The sequence below is a fragment of the Lagopus leucura genome, unplaced genomic scaffold, assembly GCF_019238085.1.
Source record: "Lagopus leucura isolate 7727_CA_CO unplaced genomic scaffold, USGS_WTPT01 Super-Scaffold_739, whole genome shotgun sequence".
Classification (NCBI taxonomy): domain Eukaryota; kingdom Metazoa; phylum Chordata; class Aves; order Galliformes; family Phasianidae; genus Lagopus; species Lagopus leucura.
In genome coordinates, this window is record NW_024962255.1 from 2,664,120 (window position 1) to 2,687,903 (window position 23,784).

Sequence of the window (23,784 nt, forward strand, 5' to 3'; positions counted from 1 at the left end):
AGCGCCGCGCCGAACGGCCCGCCGCCATCACGGCGCCCCGGGGAGCGGAGCGCCGCGCGCGGCACCGCACGGCGCGATGCAGAACCGCGGAAAGGCCGCGCCGGCCGAGGACGCCGTGCGCTACCGCCTGTTCGCCGTGCCGGGGGCGGGAGGCGAGGAGCGGCTGCGGCGCTGCGCCGACGGCATCGCCGTGCGCCTGGCGCCGCTGCTGGCCGCTTACATCTGGCAGCGACAGCGCTTCCGGCTGAGATACGTGCCGCCGTGCGGTGAGCGGGACGGGAATGGGGTGGCGTGGGGTGGAATGGGATGGCATAGGATGGGACGGCATGGCATGGTACGGCATGGGATGGGGTGGGGTGGGGATGGGATGGGATGGCGTGGGGTGGGGTGGGGTGGGGTTGGGTTGGGTGGGATGGGACGGCGTGGCATGGCATGGGGTGGGGATAGGATAGGGTGCAGTGGGATGGGATTGACATGCGGAATCAAACTCTATAACCACAAAGTAGTTATAAAAGCAGTTATGTTTTAATCAATGCTGCACAGATACCGGGTGCAAGGGGGATCATTCCTCCTAACTTGCTCACCGTCTGGAAAATACTACAGATTTATGCCATACTACAGATATAGGCCAAACAATAATAACAAAACAATAATCAATAGTTTTCCTGGAATTCAGATACATATTCATTACATGCCCGAGAGCTCATTCACATGCAGACCCACCCCTCTTGCGCCTGCGTAGTGGGTCATGGGATGAAGATTTGTTGTTTTCCTCGTGAAGGCTTCTGACCTTTCGGGGAGCATCCCCCCCATACCAGTTTCTTCTTGCCCTGTGGACATCTAATCACCTCCTTGCCAAATGTCCTCAGGCTGTTGTCAAACGCTTATCTTTATGGCCTTCATCCCCCTCGCTATCCCAGACCCAGTGGTCTGCCTTCCCTTATTTTCTAACAAGCTCTACATTCTTGCTTCTGTAAACAATCTCTAACTATTCTCCTTCACCCCCCTTATTCTCAGTCACTGTGAAGCCTTCTTGCCTTCTAACTTTCGCTTATGGGGTCCTTCTCACCTTTCAGGATGGGATGGGATGGGATGGATTGGGATGGGATGGGATGGGCAAACTGAAGGACTTTCCCTACCAGGAACAGTTGTGCGATTCTGTTCCGGCAGGAGACACTCCGGAGCACATCGGCGGCACCACGCTGTTCGGGGACAACGTGGAGGACGAGTGGTTCATCGTGTACCTCGTGCGGGAGATCAGCCGCGCCTTCCCGGAGCTGGTGGCCAGGTGGGGTCCTGCCTTACTCCGCAGCGCCAGGCTGCACCCAGTGGGTGCCTTCAGCAGCTCCCTGCCTTGCGCTGTGTACAAAACTGGCTTTTCCTTGAGCAGGATCGATGACAACGATGGGGAGTTCCTGCTGATCGAGGCAGCCGATTTCCTCCCAAAGTGGCTGAGTCCTGAGAACAGCGAGAACAGGGTGAGCGTGTTGGGCACCACTTTCGATCCCTCTCACAACTCTGGCTGCTGAAAACTGCGCTTCTTTTTGCTGCGTCCTTCAGTGCTCACATGTGGGAGTTTTCAGCCTGCAGCCTTGGGTCTGCTGGAGGCTTCTTCTCAGGCACATCTCCAGCTGAAGGGAAGCTTTCAGTGTTGTCTGGTGTAAAGGAAACATTTGGCCAAACCTGGAAATTCTGGGAAGACCTTATTATGGCCTTCCAATATTTGAAGGGAGCTCATAAACAGGAGGGGGAACGGCTGTGTACGAGGGTAGATAGTGATAGGACAAGGGGGAATGGTCTTAAACTGAGACAGGGGAGGTTTAGGTTAGATTTTAGGAGGTAATTGTTCACACAGAGGGTGGTGAGGCACTGGAACAGGTTGCCCAAGGAGGTTGTGGATGCCCCATCCCTGCAGGCATTCAAGGCTAGGCTGGATGTGGCTCTGGGCAGCCTGGTCTGCTGGTTGGTGACCCTGCACATAGCAGGGGGTTGGAACTAGATGGTGATTGTAGTCGTTTTCAACCCAGGCCATTCTATGATTCTGTTGATGGGCCTCTGGGCAGCCTGAGCTGCTGGGGAGGCAGCCAATCCACAGCAGGGAGTTGGAACTTAGAGGCTTTGAGGTCCCTTCCAACCTAAGCCATTCTGTAGCTATCTGATGTACAAAACAAAACCTTGCATTGCTTGTGTGACTGTGCTTTTCCCACCTGATGAAAATGTTACTGTTTGCCAGGTGTTCTTTTACAAGGGAGAGCTGCACATCATTCCGCTGTCAGAGACAGAAGAGCAACAGTGGGAGGAGCTGCCTGCTGAAAGCCTCTCCATCTCAGAAGCATTGGCATTGTTATCTGCCCATTCGGAGAAGTTCCTGGCTGCAGAACCCATTCAAAGAGCTGTGTATAAACGTATCGATGGGTATGTGTGTGGTTTATTTGGTGTTCTGTGACAGAGAGTGCTGATTCTGGGCTGTCTGGGGAATTTCATTGTATTCAGTCATTTTCTTGTTAGCTGCAGTAGAGCTGGTTCTCTTTTAGCTAGAAGTTTTCCTGGGGCATTGTGCAACTGGGGGACCTCTGTCGTGTGAGCTGTTGTGTTATGTGGGGACTCTGGTGGTGGTTCACTGCTGGGATGCTACCCCTACCCATGGCAGGAATCACCTTCCTTCCCGTCCTTCTTTAATACTCTGATGTAGATGACAGCAGTAGTTAAAAAGGAGCGTTTGAGGCTTGCAGTGCACTGAACACAGCGTTACAATTGTGTGAACACAGATATCCTGAGAAAATCCAGGCCTCTTATCACCGAGCACACTGCTACCTCCCAGCAGGCATCGTGGCAGTGCTGAAGCAGCGCCCATCGTTGGTGGCTGCAGCAGTCGAGGCCTTCTACCTGCGGGATCCCACCGACCTGAGGGCATGTCGCTCTTTTCACACCTTCCCTCCCGAGGAGCGAGTGATGACTGTGGTAAGTGATCCCTCTAATTTAAGTTCATGTTTGTTTAGAGGTGCTGGGAACTTGGAGTATTCTTTGTGAAATCTAAAAAGTGACCCATCTTCACTCAGAGGGTAGGGGGGGATTTTCACACAGAGGGTGGTGAGGCACTGGAACAGGTTGCCCAAGGAGGCTGTGGATGCCCCATCCCTGCAGGCATTCAAGGCCAGGCTGGATGTGGCTCTGGGCAGCCTGGTCTGCTGGTTGGTGACCCTGCGCATAGCAGGGGGTTGGAACCAGATGATCATTGTGGTCCTTTTCAACCCAGGACATTCCGTGATTCTGTGATCTTAGGCAAATATATATATGTATATCCAAAATACTATCTCAGATAAGGTCAGTAATATTGATGCTTCAAAACCAAATTTGAATGGAATTACGGGAAAGTTGATGCCCATGCAGAGCACAGTTATACCACAATGAGTGTTTTTCTCTTGCTTTGGCCTTTTCAGGTTACATTCACCAAGTGCTTGTATGCACAGCTCGTGCAGCAGAAGTTTGCCCCAGACAGGCGCAGTGGATACACGCTGCCCCCTCCATCCCACCCACAGTACAAAGCCCACGAGCTGGGCATGAAGCTGGTAATTACTTTGTATGGATTTTGTACTCAGACTGTTCTGTTTGGTGTTTGATCTCAGAAGTGACTCTTTGCCTGCAGGTGGCCTGCTTGCACAAAGAAGTGTGAGCAAACAGGCAGCGACTTTTTTGTAAATGCAGTACTGTGGGGGACTACTTACAGAATAGAGCACTCCTGTGCTTCCACCTCTAGAAACCATTTTAACCAGGATTGAAGCCTCAAGGCTGGTACAACAGGTGGTGCTGTCCTGCACCTCAAATTTGGCATGAAACATGTAGAACTTGCAGCACAGAGCAAACACAGGCAAAAGCTGAGATGGGAACAGGGTGGGATTTGTCTCTTGGAAGTACAGAAGGCTCAGTGTGCCCTTGGGTCTCTGCTCCAAGCAGAAATACAGCCACATCTGAGAGCAAGTTTTCTCTTCTGAAATTGCCTGTCCTGAGGTTTGTGCCTCACCGCAGCATTTTTGTCTGAACTGCACAGCTTTGCAGGTCAGCACAGAATATAAATACAGTTGAAGTATTGGTGCTTATGCGAGCAGGAGTTGGTGAGTTATAGATCTCTCTTATAGTTTGCTTTTCAGCAGCTTTCCCTGTAGACAAACTTTGTATGTCAGATTGCAGTATCTTGCTCTGGAAGTTGCAATCTCTCTTCCTCCAGCAGTAATAAACCATTTTGATCTCACAATCAGCTTTGCTTTCTCTTTCCTAAGTGGTAAAATTGAGTGCTGAGTGATAGGGAGTTGATAGGCAGTCATTTAGAGCTGTGCTTAAATTTGTCACATCTTGAGAATATCTTCTTGTTGCATCTCTTATTTACAGGCTCATGGCTTTGAAATTTTGTGCTCCAAATGCAGTAAAGTGTCTCCAGATGTGAAGAGAAATGAGTTCAGGGGTCCCCTGTGGGAGAGGTACCTCCGCAGCCTGAAGGAAAAAGATTATTTTAAGGTGAAGTGTTGTGTCTGTGTGTATATTTTACATGATCCAGAAGAAAAAAAAAAAAAACAGCACATCTTTTAGCTCTTGAACTTGTGTAAGTATTTCTAGCAGGGCATGAAATCTAATGCTTCCACCCATGGAAAATCCATGAATATCTTCAAAGGAGGCATGTGTGGTTTGTCCCCCTTCTAAATTAATCTATTTATTTTTGGAAATTAAAATGGATTTGAGTAATTATTTGAAGTTGTCATTTTGAAACCTGGCTGTGAAAAGCAAGTGGAGGGAGAATTGCTTACATTCCTGCTTGTGTGCTGGATTAAACAGGGAGAAATGGAAGGCTCTGCAAAGTACTTGGAACTGTTGCGTATGGCAGAACATTACTTCCAGCAATCTGTTAACAAGCCAGAAAGGTAAGAACTGTGTATATTTGGTGAATACATAGCACCTGCAAGCATTGCAACTAAGTTTGTGTGTTTGGTTTGGTTTTTAAGACTTTCTCAAAAAAGTCTGAAGCCGTCTTCCTTTGTGCATTTAATATTGGTGCTGTGGCTCTGGCATGTGAGTATTAATTCCCCTAGTATGCTCTCAGTTAGTAAAAGTTATTGCTTGAGTAACTATTTATCTTGGTTTTGTAAAGTATTAAGCTATTTCAAGTGGGTTAAGAGGTGGCTAAAAAGTGTTATTCACTTGGTTGGTTGGCTATGGAGATCATGACAGGACAAGGGGGAATGATTTTAAACTGAGACAGGGAAGGTTTAGGTTAGATATTAGGAGGAAGTTTTTCACACAGAGGGTGGTGAGGCACTGGAACAGGTTGCCCAAGGAGGTTGTGGATGCCCCATCCCTGCAGGCAGTCAAGGCCAGGCTGGATGTGGCTCTGGGCAGCCTGGTCTGCTGGTTGGCAACCCTGCACGTAGCAGGGGGTTGGAACCAGATGGTTGTTACGGTCCCTTTAAATCCTGGCCATTCTATGATTCAATCTCAGTGAATAGCAAATAAGAAGTAATCTGTCTCCTTTACTCAATGGGACAGCTGGCTATGAATATCTCCAAAAGATCCAATCCAAAAAAAACAAATCATTGAAAAATATCTGAGGACTTACGTGTTCAAAATATCTTGACTGTTAGTTGCTTGAAGTTCCTGTATGCATTGTTAGGGTCTGCCTATCTGAATATTTACCAAGACAAAATAAGCACTAAGAACAAAGGAAGTAGAAGAGAAATGAGCTTTGGAGACAACAACAAGGAATGTCACTAATTAACTCTGTCTTACTGTGGCTAGTACTGTCTGTGCAGTATGCTTGTAATTCCCCACACTTTGGTTATCTTTTTACTTATTTGCATGGAAGGAATAATGTGGAATTTCACTGGAAATGTGTATGGAGTGTCAGGTGCCATTAGCATGGCAATGCAAACAAAAATCCATTGCAGTAAATTTTTTCCTTTTAGCTCTGTTGAAATGAGTCCTGGCGATGAAATCTTGACACTGCTACAGACAACAACGTTTGATGTGAAAGAGTTTGAGAGAGAAGCAAGTTGTCTTCCTGCAGAGGATGGTGAGCAGGGTGATGGGGGGTGGATTCTTCCAATCACAAACAGTTATTTGTGGTGAGGGAGGGACAACTGTACGATCTCTTTGCCTGCTTCTGGTGTGTCCTGTGGCTGTTAGAGTTGTTACTCACGGGCAGTCATTTCAGATTGGCAAAACCAGTTCATTTATATAAACCACAGCGTCTGATGTTGTTAATTTGCAAGACATGCAATCCAGTTTCTGATTTGATAGCAGTAGGTCAGGAGCACCATATACACACACACCAGGTCAAGTACTTTGTGTCAGCTGTCCATCAGACAGAAAGCTTTGATTATGTCATGAAACCAATTCCAGTACTGACAGTGCAAAGCTTAACCAGTATGTGGTCCATTATAATGGCCTATATGAAACCAGCATAAATTTTGTTCTAATACTTTCTGACTTGTAGCTGTTGCCAGTGTTCAGTATGGGTCACATCTGTATTTCTGGATGATTTTTTAAGTACTAAAACAAAATGTTTTCTGTTTATCTCAGCTCCTCGCCTACTTTGCACCTTGTGTTATCAAGTATCATCTTGAAAACTTAATTGTGCAAATAAAGTGAGCTACAAAATGCTAACAGTGCTCTCAGCCATCTAGATTGGGACTTGTGGGCTAACAGGCTGGAGCTCAAATAGGAAATATGTCCTAAATTCTTCTAGATGACAGTTGGCTGGAGATTTCTCCTGATGCTCTGGATCTGATGCTGAAGGAGGCAACAGGTGAATCCCACCGTTCCACAAATGAAGAAGAGCAGAAATATGACTTGGAAGCAGTTGCTGAAAGTATGAAGGCTTTTGTGTCCAAAGTCTCAACACACAAAGGAGCAGAAATGCCATGGTACTGGTATTTTTTGGAGTCGAGTGTGGAATGTGATTTCATTCACTTACAGCACTCTCAGTGATTCTGTGATCTTTCAAATTTGGGAAGTATTCTCTGTAGTAGAGGCCTGAAGCAAACATCTGTATTAGTAGTGAACAGGTTCTAAACTGGCTCTGTGACCACTCATGCTCTGGTGCAGGTAAAAGTGGTGGAGGATGCTTTATCTTCCAGAGCTGCTACTTAGCTTTGTGGCTTGTTTTGTTTCGTTTAGCAGTGTGGCACCCAGTCCTTGTCTGTGTTAGGCTTGTGCAAGCATAGGAGCTTTGCTTATTGAAAACACTTTTTATTTCAGGTCATCTGATGAAACCAACGTTACCTTTGATGTAGATTCTTTTACAAAAGCGTTAGACAGAATTTTGGGTGAGACTGCTTGCTTTTTTTGTCGAAATTTCTCATGCTTATTTAGTGTCCCTGGGTTTTCTGGTGATCCATGTCCACTGTGCTGATTTCCTTGCTGTCTGTGCTTACATGAAAACACGCAGGGGCAGACTCAGAAGAGCTGGATTCTGATGATCTGGATGAAGAGGAGGAGTTCAACTTCTCAGATGAGGATGATGATGACCTAGATGCCGAATATCAAAGGGAAGACGAGGAGGTATCACCTAAGGAACTTATAGGCAGTCTTAAGTCATATATGGATGAAATGGACCGTGAACTGGCACAAACCAATGTTGGGAAAAGTTTTACCACTCAAAAGAAAGGGGTAAGTGTGCCTTGAATATTAGTTTGTGGCATAATCATTTTGAGAGATTTGTTATGAAAGAAGAAATATGCTAAAAGAAGTCATCCTGAGCAATGTGATCAGCAGTGTTTGTCCTCTAGCCATGTGCTGATTACTAAAAACAACAATCCTGTGCGCAGGCAAAATGTGCTGCAGGTACACCACTGTGTTTTTTTGAAACCAAAACATAACTCGGGTTTAACGTGCACGTTGATGCCAAGACTTGGTTTCATGTCCTTGCAAGCTGCAGTTTGACTTCTTGTGTTTCGATTGTGGGTCGCTCCTGTAGGAAACTGAGCCAAGACTCACTAACCCTCTGTGTCTTTCTCTTGGAACATCATCCACATAATGGAAAGTGATGATTTTTAACTGGCATGAGTGTTTGGTGACCACGTTCCTCTCTCTCAAGGCAGATTAGAACATACTGAACTTTGTTGGTGACAGAACTGTTTTCTTTTTTTCTCTCTTTTTATTTTTTCTTTTTTGTATACGATTTGTCTTGATGAAACTTTTTCCTTGTGCTTACTACAGGCATATTCTGCTAAAGCAACTACAACTCAAAATGCTGGCCTGGATTCTGAAGAGGAGGATGCTGAGTTGACACCAGTTGATGTGGATATGAACCTAGTAACTAACCTGCTTGAATCTTACAGTGCTCAAGCTGGACTGGCAGGACCCACCTCTAACATTTTACAGAGCATGGGGGTGTATTTACCTGAAAATACAGATCGTGTTGGTTCTAGTGAGGATGCAGCAGAATAAGAAGAATAAGAATATTCTTCTTAATTCAGAAGACATGACTGATTGGGAAAAGAAACACAGAAAGAGTAGCAGCATTTGGAAGAAGAGATGAGATTTGAATTTAAAGCATTTTATACACGTGCTGTGTGTGGCTTTAAAGACATAAAGTGAATTTACCTGGAAATGCTGTCTACCTGGAAATCCTGTCTTTGACAGGACTAGGAGTTCTCCAGTTATGTTTTCAGAGAACTGCAAAGTGATGTGAATGAAGACAAAGTGTGTCTTTAAAGCTGACATTCCGATTTGCTGTATTTCTAAAATATCCTTTACCCATGGCAAAGTGCTGCCAATATCTGGAAAATGCTGCTGCATTTGGGGAGACAGAGGAATACCATGCTGGAGAGACAGTGTTCTCTTGTGTGGATTTGGGAATGCTGATTCGATGTTCATCGGATATTTGAATGCTTTTTCAAATGTAGAAATGCTGCATTGTAAGAACTTTTGATAATTGCTACAAGAATATTTTGTTTTTTACTACTTAGAAGTATTTGATGATGAGTAATCTGATAAAATATGTGAATATTGCTATATTTTTTGAATGTATTTAAAATAAAAGCAGAAGTACAACCAGATTGCTGGAGCTGCTTTTTTCTTTGAAGGTGTGCATAACTTCTGTAGCAAAATGTTGGAAGTTCTTGGAGTCAAAGCATTTTCACAATGGAGCATTTTTTGGATTCTGTTGTGACTGCGCATTGGTAGTGTGCCATCAGTAGCTGTGTGTGAGCTCAGTCTGAACAGTTGGGTTTCGTTGTTTAGGGAAAATGTGACCTAGAATTGCTTTCACCTAGAAAGCAATCATCAAATCTGGATATGAAGACTTACTTTTAACCAGATAAATAGGAAAGAAAATGCATAGAGAGCAAGAAGGCAGATCTGCTGGATTCATTGGATTTCTGGAAGTCTTTTCTATTCTTCCTTCCACTGAAATTCAAGAGTCTGACACAATTTACACTAAATGCTAATTTGTACTAATGAATTAATCTGTACTATAGTGGATTTTGCAAATTGTTTCTATTTGTTGTTGGGCTGGGTTGTGGTTATTTGTTTGCATTGTAAATGAGGAATTTCTTGTAACATGCTCCAGTACAAATGAAGAACGTGGAGATTGCACACATGAATGAATGAAATGAGCGTGAACAAGGAGCGCTCAAAATGGGAAGACCCAGAATCACAGAATCAAATACTTCTGGATTTGGAATCCAAAGAGGGGCTTGGGTTTTGTTCTGATCTGCTGAAGAGGTAATCATTTCTTTAGAGAAGAATCTGTGTATGCAGGAGAGAGATCCGAAGTTAAACTTGCCAAGAAAATGCATTTTGTATCCTTGAACTTACAGGAAAAGGAAAAAGAACCATTTCTGAGTTACATAGGCAACTGAGTTCAGAGAAGAAGTAAATCCCACAAATATGTATTCATATCTTAAAATAAGAAAGGGATTTAAATGTTTGCCTGATCTTGAATCCACAGTGAAATCTTCTGTGTTTCTGCAGCCGTAGGTGCCTAAATTCTACTGCTATTATACTGGAGCTCTGGGCCCAAGGACACGATGTGGAAGTAGCCCTGTCCGAATCAGTCTCAGGCAAGGCTCAGTGGCACAGTGAGGCAAAAATGCTCAGTGAAATCAGTCAGCAAACTAATAGCTAGTTTTTCCATTAGCACAAGGCTGGTTATTGCTGTTGTCACAGCTTTGATTGAACGACCTGAACTTTTAAACTAAAGCAGAAAAATAAGTCAGAAATGTACCAAGATGAGAACCTTACTGGCGTATTCCAGTTGGGCTTTGATTGTTTTTAATGTTTCCCTGTCTCAGTGCATCTCTGCTGGACACCACAATGTATGTAAAAAGATCATCCTTTGCTTTAGAGTGCTTATGTCCATGCCTGGTTTTAAATCTACTAGTTTACTTGGGTTCATCTGTGGGATTTGATCAAATGACCTCACTTAAAAGCAGAGACTTCATTAGGCATGGTCAGAAAGGCACGCTCATCTCAATGACTGCCTCACAAGGCACAGCTTGAAACATATTTTTTCCCCATTGGGATTGCATTCATATTACATGTTTATGCATTGTTTTCAATACGTTTATTTTCTCTATCAGATGGTCACACATGATGACTGCCTTCCTTTGGTGTTTCTGAAAAAATTAATGTAAGTAATAATAAGGGCTGAACTGACCTGGCGTTCCTTTGCGTGCTGCAGGTAAGAAGCTGAGTATCCTAACAACAGAACAGAAGAGCTTTACTAACTGGAAGTCAGATGTTTCACACACAGTGTGAACTAATTCTGTGTCTGTGATGTTGGCCAAAAACCAGAGCTTACTGAGGATTTTCTAAGGTCTCCTTTATGTGGTTTTAAGCAAAATTGTACAACAAGTTGCTAGGCTTCACTTGCATACCAGGTAATCAATACATTGATTTAAATGCACTCTGCTGTGGGTGAGCATGCTGGATTTTGCAGTTGAATGTCACATGGTCTGAAGCAGTGATGTTTGAGATCTTTATCATCCATAGTGAAGATAAAGTTTTCATTGGTCACAGCTGCTGCTAATCCTGGACTATGAGTCCATGTGTGCATTTTTCTGGCTTGAGAATGATGTTAAGACATTGAGGTCCCTTTCTCCCTTTGTTTACTGACTGCTTTCCTTTAGCATCTGTCATCTTGCTTCCATAAACTGTCTGCTTGTGTTGCAGGGAGTGTTAATGATGCTAGAGGCTTCCATGGTTTCCAAAGCTATCCAAGACGTCATGTAGCACATCTGATATTGGTCTAGCATATCATACAGTTACTTGACATAAAAACTGTAGTGGAAATGCTAAGTGAGGGTCTGAAGCAGTGATGGAGCACCTGGGGGGAAGGCAGGGCCAACCCAGAAGAGCCCAGGTGCATACAATCCAGTTGAGTGGACAGAAGGGCTGGAGCCAGGACCCACCCCTTCCAGACCTCACTTAAGGGTTGACAGGGGAAGGTGAGGAAGTTTTGCTGGAGTTTACTGCTTATTTTGGGCTTTCTGAAGGTAAGCAGGTCTTTTGCTTCTGTATGTAAGACTGTTACAATTTGGCTTGCTCTCATATGCTGTAGCCAAAGACTTTGCCACCCTGTTAATATTGCAGTACTTTTCATTCCATTTCAGCATTTCAAAAAATTAACTGGTTTTCACTTTATTTGTGTATAACCTTATCAGAATTGATAGTCCAGTGTTTGCATTCACCTTTTGCACTGAATGTCTTGAGTCAACTAGTTACTTAATGTATTGCTTTAAGCTTTCTGTGATCTTTGTCAAATTTTTCACATCACCATGTTAGGTTTCTGTCTTGATTTATCTGATCTTTCTCACAATTTTGCCTATTTGAACTTAAATAAGTTCTTGTACTTGATGTGAACATCTTAATGGAAGCTGGCCAGTGAGACCATTGCTGGTTTTATCAGGCAGTTAACAGGGAGTCATCAGAACATGGCAGTGGCAAATAGGTAAGTGCAAAGCATGGAGCTACATCCAGTCATAGGACTGTAGAATGGCTTGGGTTCGAAGCGAACCTGAGGATCATCAAGTTCCATCCCCCACGTGCTGCAGGCAGAACCACCAACCTCCACATCTAATAGTAAACCAGGCTGCCCAGGGCCCCATCCAACCTGGCCTTGAGCACCTCCAGGGGTGGACGGGGCATCCACAGCCTCTCTGGGCAGCTGTTCCAGCATCTCACCACTCTCTCTGTAAAGAACTTCCCCCTGACATTTCATCTAATCTTCTTCTCTTTGAGCTTGGAAGCACTCCCCCTTGTTTTGTAATGGTGTTTTAGAATCTGCCATTCCTCCTCCTTAGTTTGCTGATTTAACTTAAGATTTAAGTGATCATCCATGCTACTGTTATGTCTGTAAACTGAACTGCATTTTTTTTCATAGTATTTAGGCTTTTGTGTTGTTGCCTTTCATCATGCTGTTCTTCTGCTGTTCTTTCTGGTCAGTTTATTCTAAGCTTCAGTAACGTGCCATTATAGAGCTTTCTTTCCACTTAAACCGAATAATATCATAAGAAAAAAGAAAAAGAAAAAACTCTCAAGCAGTGTTTAGATTTAAGACCAAGGACAAGTTCTTTTATAAAGGACAGATGAAAGATTTGATCATTATGGAACTCTGTAACTGTCTTGGATTGAGGCGTCCAATTGTGAGATGAAATCTTTGCAAGGAGTTAGACATACCCTACCTGAAGGATTGCATTTGAGCTGCTTCACCCCGCAGTGGTCAAATGATTGTGAATGGAGGGTTAGTAATGAAATCTTTGATACAGATTTGAGTTAACCTTTAGCTTGAAGATACAAAAGGGAGCATACCTCACCACAGGGACAGTGACAGGCTGATGGTTCTTTGTAACAGCAAGTTAATGGTGTGGCCATGCCTTATGAACAGCTCCAGGGGAAAATACTTCTGCTGTGAGGAATTAAAACATATTCATTCAGCCAAGCTTCTATAAGGAAAGACTGAGAAGAGTAATAAGATTTGGGTGTTTATGATCTAAGACATGTTTATGATCCAACTACCATTTCAAGGAATGGTTAGCAACCAGCAGTGGTTGTGGTGAAAAGGTTGTTATAAATGTGATTTACATGGTCACCGTAAACATATGCTAATGTGACACTGTATTCATAATGAGATCCATATTTTACTTGTAAAATTAAAAGGTACTTGGAAAAAAACTTCTAAGTATGAAAATATAGTCTGTGTTCATAGTTGTTAGCAACATTTTTACTTAGATGAAATGGGGATTGGGTGACTGCGTGCCTATTAGCCTCATCTTGGTATACAAGCCTAAAGAGTGATTTTTAATGGAAAAAAAATAATTAGTAACATGAAGGAAGGAAGATCAGATAACATTGCGTGGGCTGGACTGAATGTATCTACCATCTTGAGAAATTAAAAGGTGACATCAATATAGTTTTGAGTTCTTAATGCTGTTTGGCCATGGAGAAGTTTAATGCTGACCTGGGAAATATTGTTTCCCATTGAAGTCAAGGGATGTTAATGTTAAATTCACAACTTGGTCTCCATTATTGTAATGAGGAAATTTCCACTTGCAGTTTTGAAGTGAAGTACTCAGCATAGGCCCATGTATGCTTAAAAAATAATTGGCAAAAACAAGTACAGAAATCAGTGATCTTAATTATTCTATTATTTCATCTAATAAGGGAGAACATGATAAAAGCTATTTGCTTGATGTAATTGCCAGTCAAAAAGCAGGACCTAAATGTAATTGAAGGTCTAAGGAGATGGGCAGAGTAGATGAAATTGAGTGAAAGGAAACTTAGATGGGGTGTCAGGAATCGATTCTTAATGGAGTTGCAGTATTTTTTTTGTAGTAGTAGATTGGTATTAAATCTTTCCCTTTTCTAATTCAGAACTAAGAACTTGCATATTTGCTGCGTAGAGCAGTTTTGTGTTTTCGGGGTGTTGCACAGTATGATCTAACTAGCTTTTTCTCATTGCTGAATTCATGTTGTGGTATATTAATCTGGTGGCTTAGAAAACTGGAAGTAGAATTGCAAACCAGATTAATACTTGGGTTGGATTTGGGTTTGATGTCTGTGGAACACAGAATCATAGATGGCCGGGGTTGAAAAGGACCACAGTGACCATTTAGTTTCAACCTCCCTGCCGTGTATGGTGTCACCAGCCACAAGACCAAGCAGCCCAGAGCCACATCCAGCCTGGATACAGCATGTTTCCAGTCTTGGCTGGACTGTCCTGTTGCACTCACCATGTAGTCTGGATTTGGTGCCTTCTGACTTCCAATTGTTTGTGCTGATGATAGATGGACTGTGTGGACAAGGCTTTCCTAGCAACAATGCCATTGTATGTAGCTGCTATGAAACACTGGGTTCTCTGCTGCTGCAGGTATTTACAAGGTTAGGCTCTTGTTTCTCACTGGTAAAAATGCATAGCAAATGTGGTGACTGTTTTAGAAAAAATGGTGGTCTGTAGCTGAGAATTTCCTTTATGAAACAGTGACATTGTGCTCTTTGTACCTGTTGTAGTTTCTTTGGAAATAAATAGGAGGCGTTACTTTTGGAGAAGCCTATGTCAACACATCTTTGTATTTACAACTCAGTCAATTTACAGCTCACCTGTCCTCATGTGCTTGTGTACACCCACCCAGGACAGAAGGGAAATGCATTTCTTTTATGATACTAATATTTTTCTTCCATCACTGTAACAGCAATTCCACAGTGAAAAATCTGTGTTTAGGGTGTACCTGTCTCATAAATCCAGTTATTTAGCTGCAGTGGGGGGGGTAATCTCCTGTGCAAACTACAGGTCTTAGGAAAGCAACAGGTATTTGAACACTGCTTTCATCATGCCCCATGCCTATCATTGCTGTTTTCAATAATACATAGTGTTAATGGAGGACTGCCCAAATAAAAGTGATTGATTTCACCTCCTGAAACCTGTTTTGATTTGGGGAACTTGTTTTCCAGTGAAACACAAAGTCAGGGGGTCGCACATTTTGTCAGCTTCTGTGGGAGACAAGTCCATCCTTACATCCATTTCTGGTCAAATTATCTGAAGCCAAGTTGACCTTCACAACTCTTTTCCTATCAGGTATGGGCACAGGTTCTACAGAGGGCCTTCTTTGAATCTCTGCATGGTTCCTGTATTTTGAAATGGCTTTAATGATTACAGAGCTTACAGGAAAGGAAAAAAAAAAAAAAAACAAAACAGCGGTTGGTTTAAAAACATAAAATGCTTCAGTTGGTGTCTGCTCTGATGTGTCTTTAAAAGTCTTAATGTCAAGGAGGCTGCCTAATGCTTTGTGGCATTCAAGACTATTGAAAGATTCTCAAATTTGCAACCCATAGAGCTAAATAGTCCTAATCAGCTGTTGTTTTAGGAAATCCTTTTGTATGTGTTATTGGAGGCCCTCAGCGATAAAGAATGCATTTAAATGCTTTCAGCTTGTAGGATAGGCACAGCAATTGTTTTCATGCAGAGACTGTGAAAATACCTTGAGAATATAGATGGCACTATGTGCTCAGAAATAGAAATCTGTGTGTTTGTGTATGTATGCATTTATCTTGGATGAGAGCAGGAAGAAGAGAAAAGCGTGTAATAATCGGGGTGTTATCAAAACATTGCCTGCTAAGCATTTATTCTGATTATTTCCAAGAAGTTATGAGTGTATACTCCATCTCTGGAGATGTTCAAGGCCAGGTTGGATGGTGCTCTGGGCAGCCTGGTCTAGTATTAAATGTGGCGGTTGGTGGTCCTGCATGTGGCCGGGGGGTTGGAGATTCATGAGCCTTGAGGTCCCTTCCAGCCCTGGCCGTTCTGTGATTCACAGATGAACAGTGACATCTGAGGGCCGACAGACTTGAGGAGGCATTCTGTTTTCTCCTAGGGTAAAGCAGCATAAATTATCCCATGGCTTAGAGCAGGTCACGTGCCTTACCTGAGTTCAGAAGTGTTGTGATTCTTCCTTTGTGCTCTCCTGTGCCTTCTGAAGATGGAATGCATGTGCTTCTTCGCAATATTCAGAATACGAAAGGTATTTTAATATGTGAAAGCCAAATACAGGTCTGGAAGATCTGTCTTCAAGGCTAGTTGATAGTTTTGAATGTTTGTGAAGCAATTAAAATCCTGGTAATGTGCTAGAGATTTACATCCCTTAGCTTCTGAGCTTCCAATTTTAACTGCAGTGTATTTTATCCTTGTTCAGAGCTCTCATAAAAATGGCTCAGTTCAGCAGATGCAATTACTTAAGGATTAAATGTCATAATATGGACTAGCAAGCAAAATTGATGGAATCTATATGAATTCCCTGCTGTCTTAGGCTAGAAGTCCTTGTTAAAAATTTCTCAAGCCCTTACTTCAATGCTGCACATAAAAGGGGACTGTGTAGATGTGCAGGGTTCTTAGTCCACTCCTTAGTGTGTTCTTACATGCTTTTAATATGTTAAAAATGCCTTTCTTGACACCTTTGGTGGTGAAGGTAAGCCAGCCACCCCTCCTGAAGCTATTAAATACTTAAAGGAAAGAAGCCTCTACATTGTGCTCTTGTTAAGCATCTAAACAGCAATTAACACAGGCTCTTATGTTGTTTTATATGGCCACTAAGCCTGCTGATTCATTGTGCTGAACTTCCATCAATGTGTTACTATCTGTCATGATTGTGAAGGGAGCCACCAAAGAGATCCAGATTTAAAAGAATGGTGCTGTCTTCCAGCACTTACAAACAGAAGGAAGTAAGCTGTCACAGTACTCTTGTTTGGATAATTTGACTCAGGTTTCCAGTTGGGTTTTATCAATCCCACACTATGCTGATGGAGGTTGGTGCAGTAAAAATGTAGCAGCAATTATTTTGTCTATAAATTAAATATCAACTTCCCCCTCCCCTCAAATATTTGAATCTCAGTGTCTCAGATGGAATTGAATCATCAGCACAATGTCCTGTTTCATTTCCACAGAAGGATTAAATTTCCTTTGTGCTATTTCCTATATTTTCAAATGCTGGTAAAATGCAGAAACTGTCAGGCAGGTTACACTGGATTGAAGATAGTTAGCAAGTGGGAAAGTGTGGGAGGTATGTTTTTTTTATTCTAGTGTGTATAATTTTTCTTTAATAAGCTTGGTGATGGAAAAAATGATGTATATTTAAGTTTTGCATAGAATTATTTGTTGTAATACTCAGATCTGGTGTAGTTACTGTTCAAGGAGGGCAAAACTGTCAAGAGTAAGTAGATAAAATGAATTAGCTTGCGTAGATTTCAATGGCTGTGTAAATGGCTTTCTGGGTGCATGGAGAGAAGCTTGATGCTATGTATTGAAGTTGATAGAGATTTTACAAGTACCTCCAGAAAGTTCTTCAATAAAGCCTCTGGATAGAAATACTCAAAACAGGCAACAGTTGACTGTGGTTCATTGCAGGTCTCCTGAGAAATTAAGTAAATTGATTTATTTCTTCATCCATTGTAGAAGAGAAGAATAATATTTTATTGTCTTCCCACAGTCTAACAGTGTTCTCATGCATATATTGTGAGCTATGTGATGAGGACATATGAGGACACAAATGCTAGTTCTTAGCTTAATTCATCCTTCAGTTACTCTGTTTGTAAAATTGCAGTGGTGTGCATGTCAAATATATTAGTTACTTAATTTTCCTGACTCGTTTTGAAAATCAACTAATTCTTGTTTTTCTGTGCAATATATACCAATACACAGTACAGCTGAAGTAGTTTCATTATTTGGCCCTTGATTATTTCAGTAGGATTCAGGGGATAAAAGAGTTAAGATGTTTCCTAAACTATTTCTTAGACCGTGTGGAAATGAGAGTCAGTTAAGAGGATAAAATGTCACTGGTATGACTTCATGAAACATCAGCTTTCTTCCTGTAGGTTAAAGATATGAATCTTTTTTCTTTTAGGCCTCTGGATTTTTGGAGCGTGGTGTCTGTGAAGATGGTCAAGTTTTTGATGTCACTGGGGTAGGTACTTGTAACAGCTTATGTTATGTCAGTCAAAATGCAAGTCAGAATGCAAGCATTTTATTTGCTTTTTATTCTACGTTTTTTCATTGTGACAGATCTCAAAGGAATCGGTAGCATGTAAGTAACAGGAAAGGCACTGCAATACTCATCCATTTAAGTAAATTGAGGGTCAGTAGTAAATAGCATGAGTCTAATACAGCCTACAGGGGATCTCAGATGTTATAAGCATTGCAGCTAACCTCTGGCAGCTTAGTACAAATACAGTGCCATGTGTAGCCTATAATGGATTGCAGGGAGACCTAGAAAAACTTAGCTCTTGTTTGACTTCGCAGAAATTTTATTGCCAGGAACATATCCTTCAATTGAAGATGTGAAGGCAATGTTTTGAAATGTGCTGTTGAAATATTGTGTAATAGTTGGGTAAGTTGTTTCAATTTGCTGTGTATTTACCAGAGAGCCTTTCTTTTCCTTTTTTCCAAAAGGAGGAAGTCCTCTGCTCAACTATTGGCCTTATTTGATTACTCTCAATGTTGCTGAGTGTCAGACTGCTCGAGTTGCTTCATTTTTCATTTCCTGGGGACTGTGGAAAAAAGGTGGGTATCTGTCTTTATGTTAATTTCCATCCAGAAACTTTGTGGGGCTGTAAAGTCATAATAATCAAGAGTACAATGTGTTAATGTAACTTGCCTCAGCCAACAGTAGGGGATGAATGGCTGATCTAGAACTTGCCTGGGTGGGTTTCACAGTCTCCCTATTCAATTACATTTAGAAGTGCTTAATTATACCAGCAAATATCTTTGTTTTCCCATACTGGGAGCTTAAGCTGTGCAGGTGTAGGTGGGGTGTGCATGCAGGGGTGGTGTGAAGTCCTCCAATTATCCAACTCTATTACTTGGAGCTACTCTGAATTAAATGTTCATTGGAGTTCTGACTTGAATTTTGCAGAAGATGCAGTCCTAAGTGGAACATATAAGCAAGAGGCATAAAAAGCAGTAATGGAAGGTTACTGAGCAGCTATCAGGAGAAAAATCTCAACTGCAGATGGCTGAACTACTGATCTCTCTGGAAGTGCATTGCAAGGTATCAGCCCAGCTAAGCAAGCCAGGTTATGTGTACCAAGCAGTAAAACACAGCTGTCTAATTGTAATGCTTTACAAGTTTAATGACATGTATAGTAATCTGTTATTCCTTGGGGAATCTAGTTTTTTCAAGACTTCATTCTGCTTCCTGTGAAAGCTAATACTTAATGTATAAATGCACATGTAGAACTCCATAACTTGCATTGCCTGGATGCAGAATTAGCTTTTATCATAATGAATTAGGATAGAATTAACTTAAGAATAAGGTGATAGTCCCAGAGATCAAAGCTCAGGGCATGATTATTTTAGGGAAAAGAAAAATATGCATAAGAAAATAGTTTCAGCAACAATTCTGCATGCTGAAGACCTACATGGATCTATGGTAGACGCCCTTTGGTAACTTGGAGTCCATACATTCCCTTGCAAATTCTGGTTCAGTTTTTGGACGGCTATGATGTTGAATTCCTTACCTTATATCAAGTCATGCTACATACTAAATCACCTGTATTTCAGACCAGGGTCATTAATAAGTCATTAAACATTGCTGATGTTAATATGTTGAGAAAATGAAGATAGACTAGAAATGATTTTATCTGAGCTTGGCTCCAAGAAATTGATTTTTAAGCAGTAATTTTTTTTCAGGAGTATAACAGACTAGAGATAACAGTGCCTCTTAAACATTATCAAACCTAAGGTGCTAATGCCCAAAAAGCACTTGCAGGAGACTGAGCAGGAGAAAAGGAATAAATGTGTGTGATGTTGTTTTGTGGAGTTGAGGTTCATCTGAAGGCCCAGCTGTAAGGGAGGGAAATATTAAATAAAGAGTAACAGGCTGCATGCTTTAGCAACTGCGTGTAGAAAAGGTAAGTTTAAAACCAAGGAATGCCTAGGAGAATGAAGAATAAAAATGCTTATTCCTTGGTTCAGATGCATATGTTTCTCTTGGCTAAAAAACAGTGAAAGTATTTGGGAGACTGTCTTTCCAGAATCTCCATTAACTAAGAGAACCTTGAAGAAGCTCTGAACGTCTGTGAAATACCTCTCTTAAGGAAGAGATCTAAAATAATACTTTAGGTCTAAAATCCATGTAGGCTAAACATATATACATTTTCCAAGGACTTGGTCTTCAACAAGCTCACAAAGGAAGCCAGTGGGGCAACCTGGAGCTCTCAAGTTCCAAGCTGGCACTCCCCCAAATAATATCATGGGCTGGCTGGTTCTAAGTTCCTATGCTGCCTGACACAGACAATTTCAAAACAACAACAAACAAAAAAACTTGCAGAGATCTTATGTTGTGGTTTCTACTTGCTTTTAGTTTGCAAACTCTTGTATCTAATATTAGTATTTTCACCAATGGATTATTTTGGTGATGGAAATACAGTGCTGAGAAATGGAAATAGGAAGAAGACAGCATCTGTTGGAACCAAGGGTGAGGATGCTGTACAGCTGTTAACATAGTAGTTTCCATCACTCCATCCTGATTTGTGTGCTGGTATGGCACAATCCGCTTGGGAAGATATGAAGTTGGAATTCAAATTTGTTAGAAGCAGTTGGGAAATGCAGTGTTTGCAGGAAACGCTGTTGTGATTTTTGTCGGTTCTCCTTCAATGACTTCGCAATTTTAACTGCTACATATTCAATATCATAACAGTGTCATAATGAAGTATGACTGCACTTGAGATAATATGAAAAAATCTCACCTACCCTGATACCAAGGATTGTAGGCCCCATTTCCTGCTGTCTTACACTGGTTGTGACGCTGTTAGCCATAGACATCTTGTTTGAAATCCTAATACAGAGTGCTAATATGAGCAAAGGTAAGACTGTTCAAGTGGTGCGCGGTATGTGAGAGCTCTATCTTATCTAAATACTAGTTTAGATACTGAAGTTTAGGTTTCCTTCTGAGATGACTGAAGTCCAGACATAAAAGTTCTGTATGAGCACGTATGCTATTTGGCATGTTTCTGCATACTTTTTTAGTTGCAAGCTCTTGGATAAAACTGCTGCAGTTATGTTCTGTTTCAGATAAACAGTCAGTCAAACGATGAAGAAATAATTATTTCACTGGTAAGTTTCCTTAATGTGCTTGTGATACAAAAAAGAGAAGTCAGAAACGTAGAGACTCCTGGTAGGAATTCATGGCACAACTTTGTCAATCGTTTGAGCCAATCGCCTATGAAGGGCGAAGTAGAATTTAAAGGAAGAAACAGTGGGCTGAGGAATTACAGAGTAAGTTACTGGAGCTAGATCTTCATGCTTGTGTGGAATACAAGAGAATGACACATTAGTATTTTATGCCCTTTACAAATTCACAAATGGCTTCCAGTATACTAGATAGCTCTGATGTGTGTCGTGTAAGTATAACCATCTGGTTTTACAAAGTGTTCCTTTAAAGATGGTGTTATGCAACTTATTTTTTTATTGATATAATGTGCACTATGGTATCTTTTCTTTTTGTTGACAGGTACATTTGCTGCCCATTAAAGCTTTGGCAGGAAGAAGAACGTGCTGCAGCCAAAGTTCCCAAAGAGCCTGAACTGAGGCTATCATTGCTGTGGAAAAGTTTCCAGAAATGAAATGTTAAGCAAATGCCTCATTCCCTGTCTGAAAATGGCAGCTAGGGAGGTTTCCACACAATGGTTTCCTTGTCAGAAAAAATATTCCATACGCTGCTGTAGCTAGCTCAGTTTTCTGTTTATGAATGTAGCATCAAAGATGTAGAGCCACAGAAGCAGGATAAATAGAGGGATTCATAGAAGCGAGCCTTAACCTGAACTGTACTTAAAATCCATGGAATACTGCAATCAATTTTAACACAAGCACAGCCAGTTCCAGAGTAAATACAGGACTGGTTGCAGTAGTACAAGTTGTCTTATATATCCCTCCTAGCCTAGGCGTGATGCTCAGAGGGCTTTTTGACAACAGAAAATAAAAGGACTGAAACTGTAGAAATGATTTTTCCAAATTCCTCTTGAAGGAATGACCCCGTGTAGATGTCCTTGTGTCCTCATCTGTTGGGAGTTAGCTACTCCTTATAATGCATTTCAGTCAAAATGACTTGTTAACAAAACTCATGTTAAAGCTAACCTGTCCCCTTTTGGGTGGGGAGGCGAGGCACGGGAGCTCAGTTTTGACTGCCATTCTAGTTGATAGACTGAAGAAATGGAGCTATCAAAGAAAAACTCAGGTGATTTCTCAGGTCTTCTGATCAGCCTGCTTTCCTTCCTTGGCCAGTTCTACAGCCTAAGAGAGATGGAAATGCTTTGACTGCAGTTCCCATCCACAAAACCAGGGCACAGGCTTTAAGAAGATTGAACACGTCCATCAAGATGAGTTCTAAATCAAATGGATGTGCATCTGAGGGAATCCAGGCTCAAAAAGGAGGTTCCAAGACCCTGTGCATAAAAATCTGAGATGCAAAAAAGTTTCTGCCCTGCTGAAGTTGTATAACACTGTGATTCAGTGGAAAATGTTATCTTGATGAGTATCTTGGAAAAAAAAAAATAATAATTGCTAAATGCTAGGCCTTCTATTTTTTTTTTTTCTTTTTACTTTGTTTTGTCTCTCTAAATGCTTCCATGTGAGTGATTCAGTCATCTTTAAAGAATGCATGTAGGAGAAAACCAGAAACACTTGTACTGAACGGTTTATCTGGTACTGCTTGTACTAGTAAAGGTCAGTGTGAGAAATCTTGCATCTCAAAACCTCTCACAGAATTTTACCGAAGGAAGTGTATGTTATATACAAGGCAGTCTTTTTTTTTTCTCTCCCACCTTTCCTGGAAGTGTTTGGTGGCATTTTCATACAGATGGGAAACACTGTGCTTTGGGTGGGGCTGTTTTGTAGATGTTCTCTGGCAAAAAGCACAGCAGTCTACCCCCACCATGAAGTGGAAGTTGTCATGCTGCCATTGGAGACTGGCTAGGAAGAAGCAGTATGCATGATAGGGTAGCGTGGTTAGCTTGTAGTTGGCCATGATTAACTTGAAGGTCTTTCCCAACCTGAGCAATTCTACAGTTCTGTTCTGTGATGCTTTCCAAAGCAGGTGAAGGGCTGGTAATAGGAAGGGATCTTAGAAGGTTTAAGAGCTGGCCTGTAAAGTCTGTGGTGTTCCCAATTTTGAGTCAGTGTACAGGTGAAGAGTATATTTGAGTAGCTAGTCAAATTTCTGATTGTGTAACTGTCTTTCACCATTTTCTAAAGCGAGTGAACGCTGACGGTCTGTAGAGTGAAGCGGGTGAGCCTGTTACAGCGTGCTGTGAGTGCTGAGATAGGCGTGTTTACCGTCAGAAATGCCTGAGCAATTCCTCTCCGAAGCAGCCAGCTTCTCCTTGTGCCCAGGACGAGGGGAGATCGGCTTCCTCCGCTGGGTCTGGCAGCCTCTCGGTCACACGGCCCGCCGGGAGGGGACGTGCGTGCTGTGTGACGGGTGGAGCCGGGCGGTTTCTATGAAGCAGACTTTCCACTGGAAGCAGCTTTTCGTTACGCCTGTTTGCTGGATCTCACGACCTTGTTCTCGAGTCAGAAGCTGCCGGGGTTCCCCAGTGAACGTTTCACGTCATAAACACCCCGTGCTAGCCCTCCTGAAATAAAGGCTGGAAGACGTGCTGGCAGCTCTGTCGCTGTACCCCCTCACACCCCACGCTGGGCGGTCGGAGCGGCGCACCGCAAGAATGGCCGCGGCTCGGAACTGAAGGAGCCCCGCCCGGCCTCGGCTGCGGGGCGGGCGGGCGGAGCTGTCACGGTGCCGCCTCCCACCG

General features: G+C 42.3%; 1 protein-coding gene and 1 long non-coding RNA gene across 3 annotated transcripts; both read left to right on the top strand.

The window, feature by feature from the left end:
- Positions 1-76: 76 nt before the first annotated feature.
- ECD (ecdysoneless cell cycle regulator) lies at positions 77-9,047 on the top strand. Its single transcript, XM_042863395.1, has 13 exons — positions 77-266; positions 1,171-1,288; positions 1,391-1,478; positions 2,234-2,415; positions 2,769-2,961; positions 3,441-3,569; positions 4,387-4,512; positions 4,828-4,913; positions 5,952-6,058; positions 6,734-6,911; positions 7,246-7,313; positions 7,436-7,656; positions 8,206-9,047. The coding sequence occupies exons 1-13, from the start codon at positions 77-79 to the stop codon at positions 8,434-8,436; spliced, it is 1,917 nt and encodes a 638-aa protein (XP_042719329.1). The 3' UTR covers positions 8,437-9,047.
- Positions 9,048-11,457: 2,410 nt separating this feature from the next.
- Positions 11,458-22,555, top strand: LOC122175282. Of its 2 annotated transcripts, XR_006177376.1 has the most exons (6): positions 11,458-11,486; positions 17,883-17,942; positions 18,428-18,538; positions 18,891-19,025; positions 21,050-21,091; positions 21,489-22,555. It is a non-coding gene; the product is annotated as an uncharacterized LOC122175282 (long non-coding RNA). The 2 variants fall into 2 exon arrangements; XR_006177375.1 differs by lacking the exon at positions 21,050-21,091.
- The last annotated feature ends 1,229 nt before the right edge of the window (positions 22,556-23,784 follow it).

Coding starts and splice junctions, on each gene's coding strand:
- ECD (XM_042863395.1), top strand. CDS start 77: ATGCAGAACCGCGGAAAGGCCGCGCCGGCCGAGGACGCCGTGCGCTAC. Junction 2,962..3,440: donor AGGAGCGAGTGATGACTGTG/GTAAGTGATCCC, acceptor TGGCCTTTTCAG/GTTACATTCACCAAGTGCTT. Junction 6,059..6,733: donor TTGTCTTCCTGCAGAGGATG/GTGAGCAGGGTG, acceptor AAATTCTTCTAG/ATGACAGTTGGCTGGAGATT.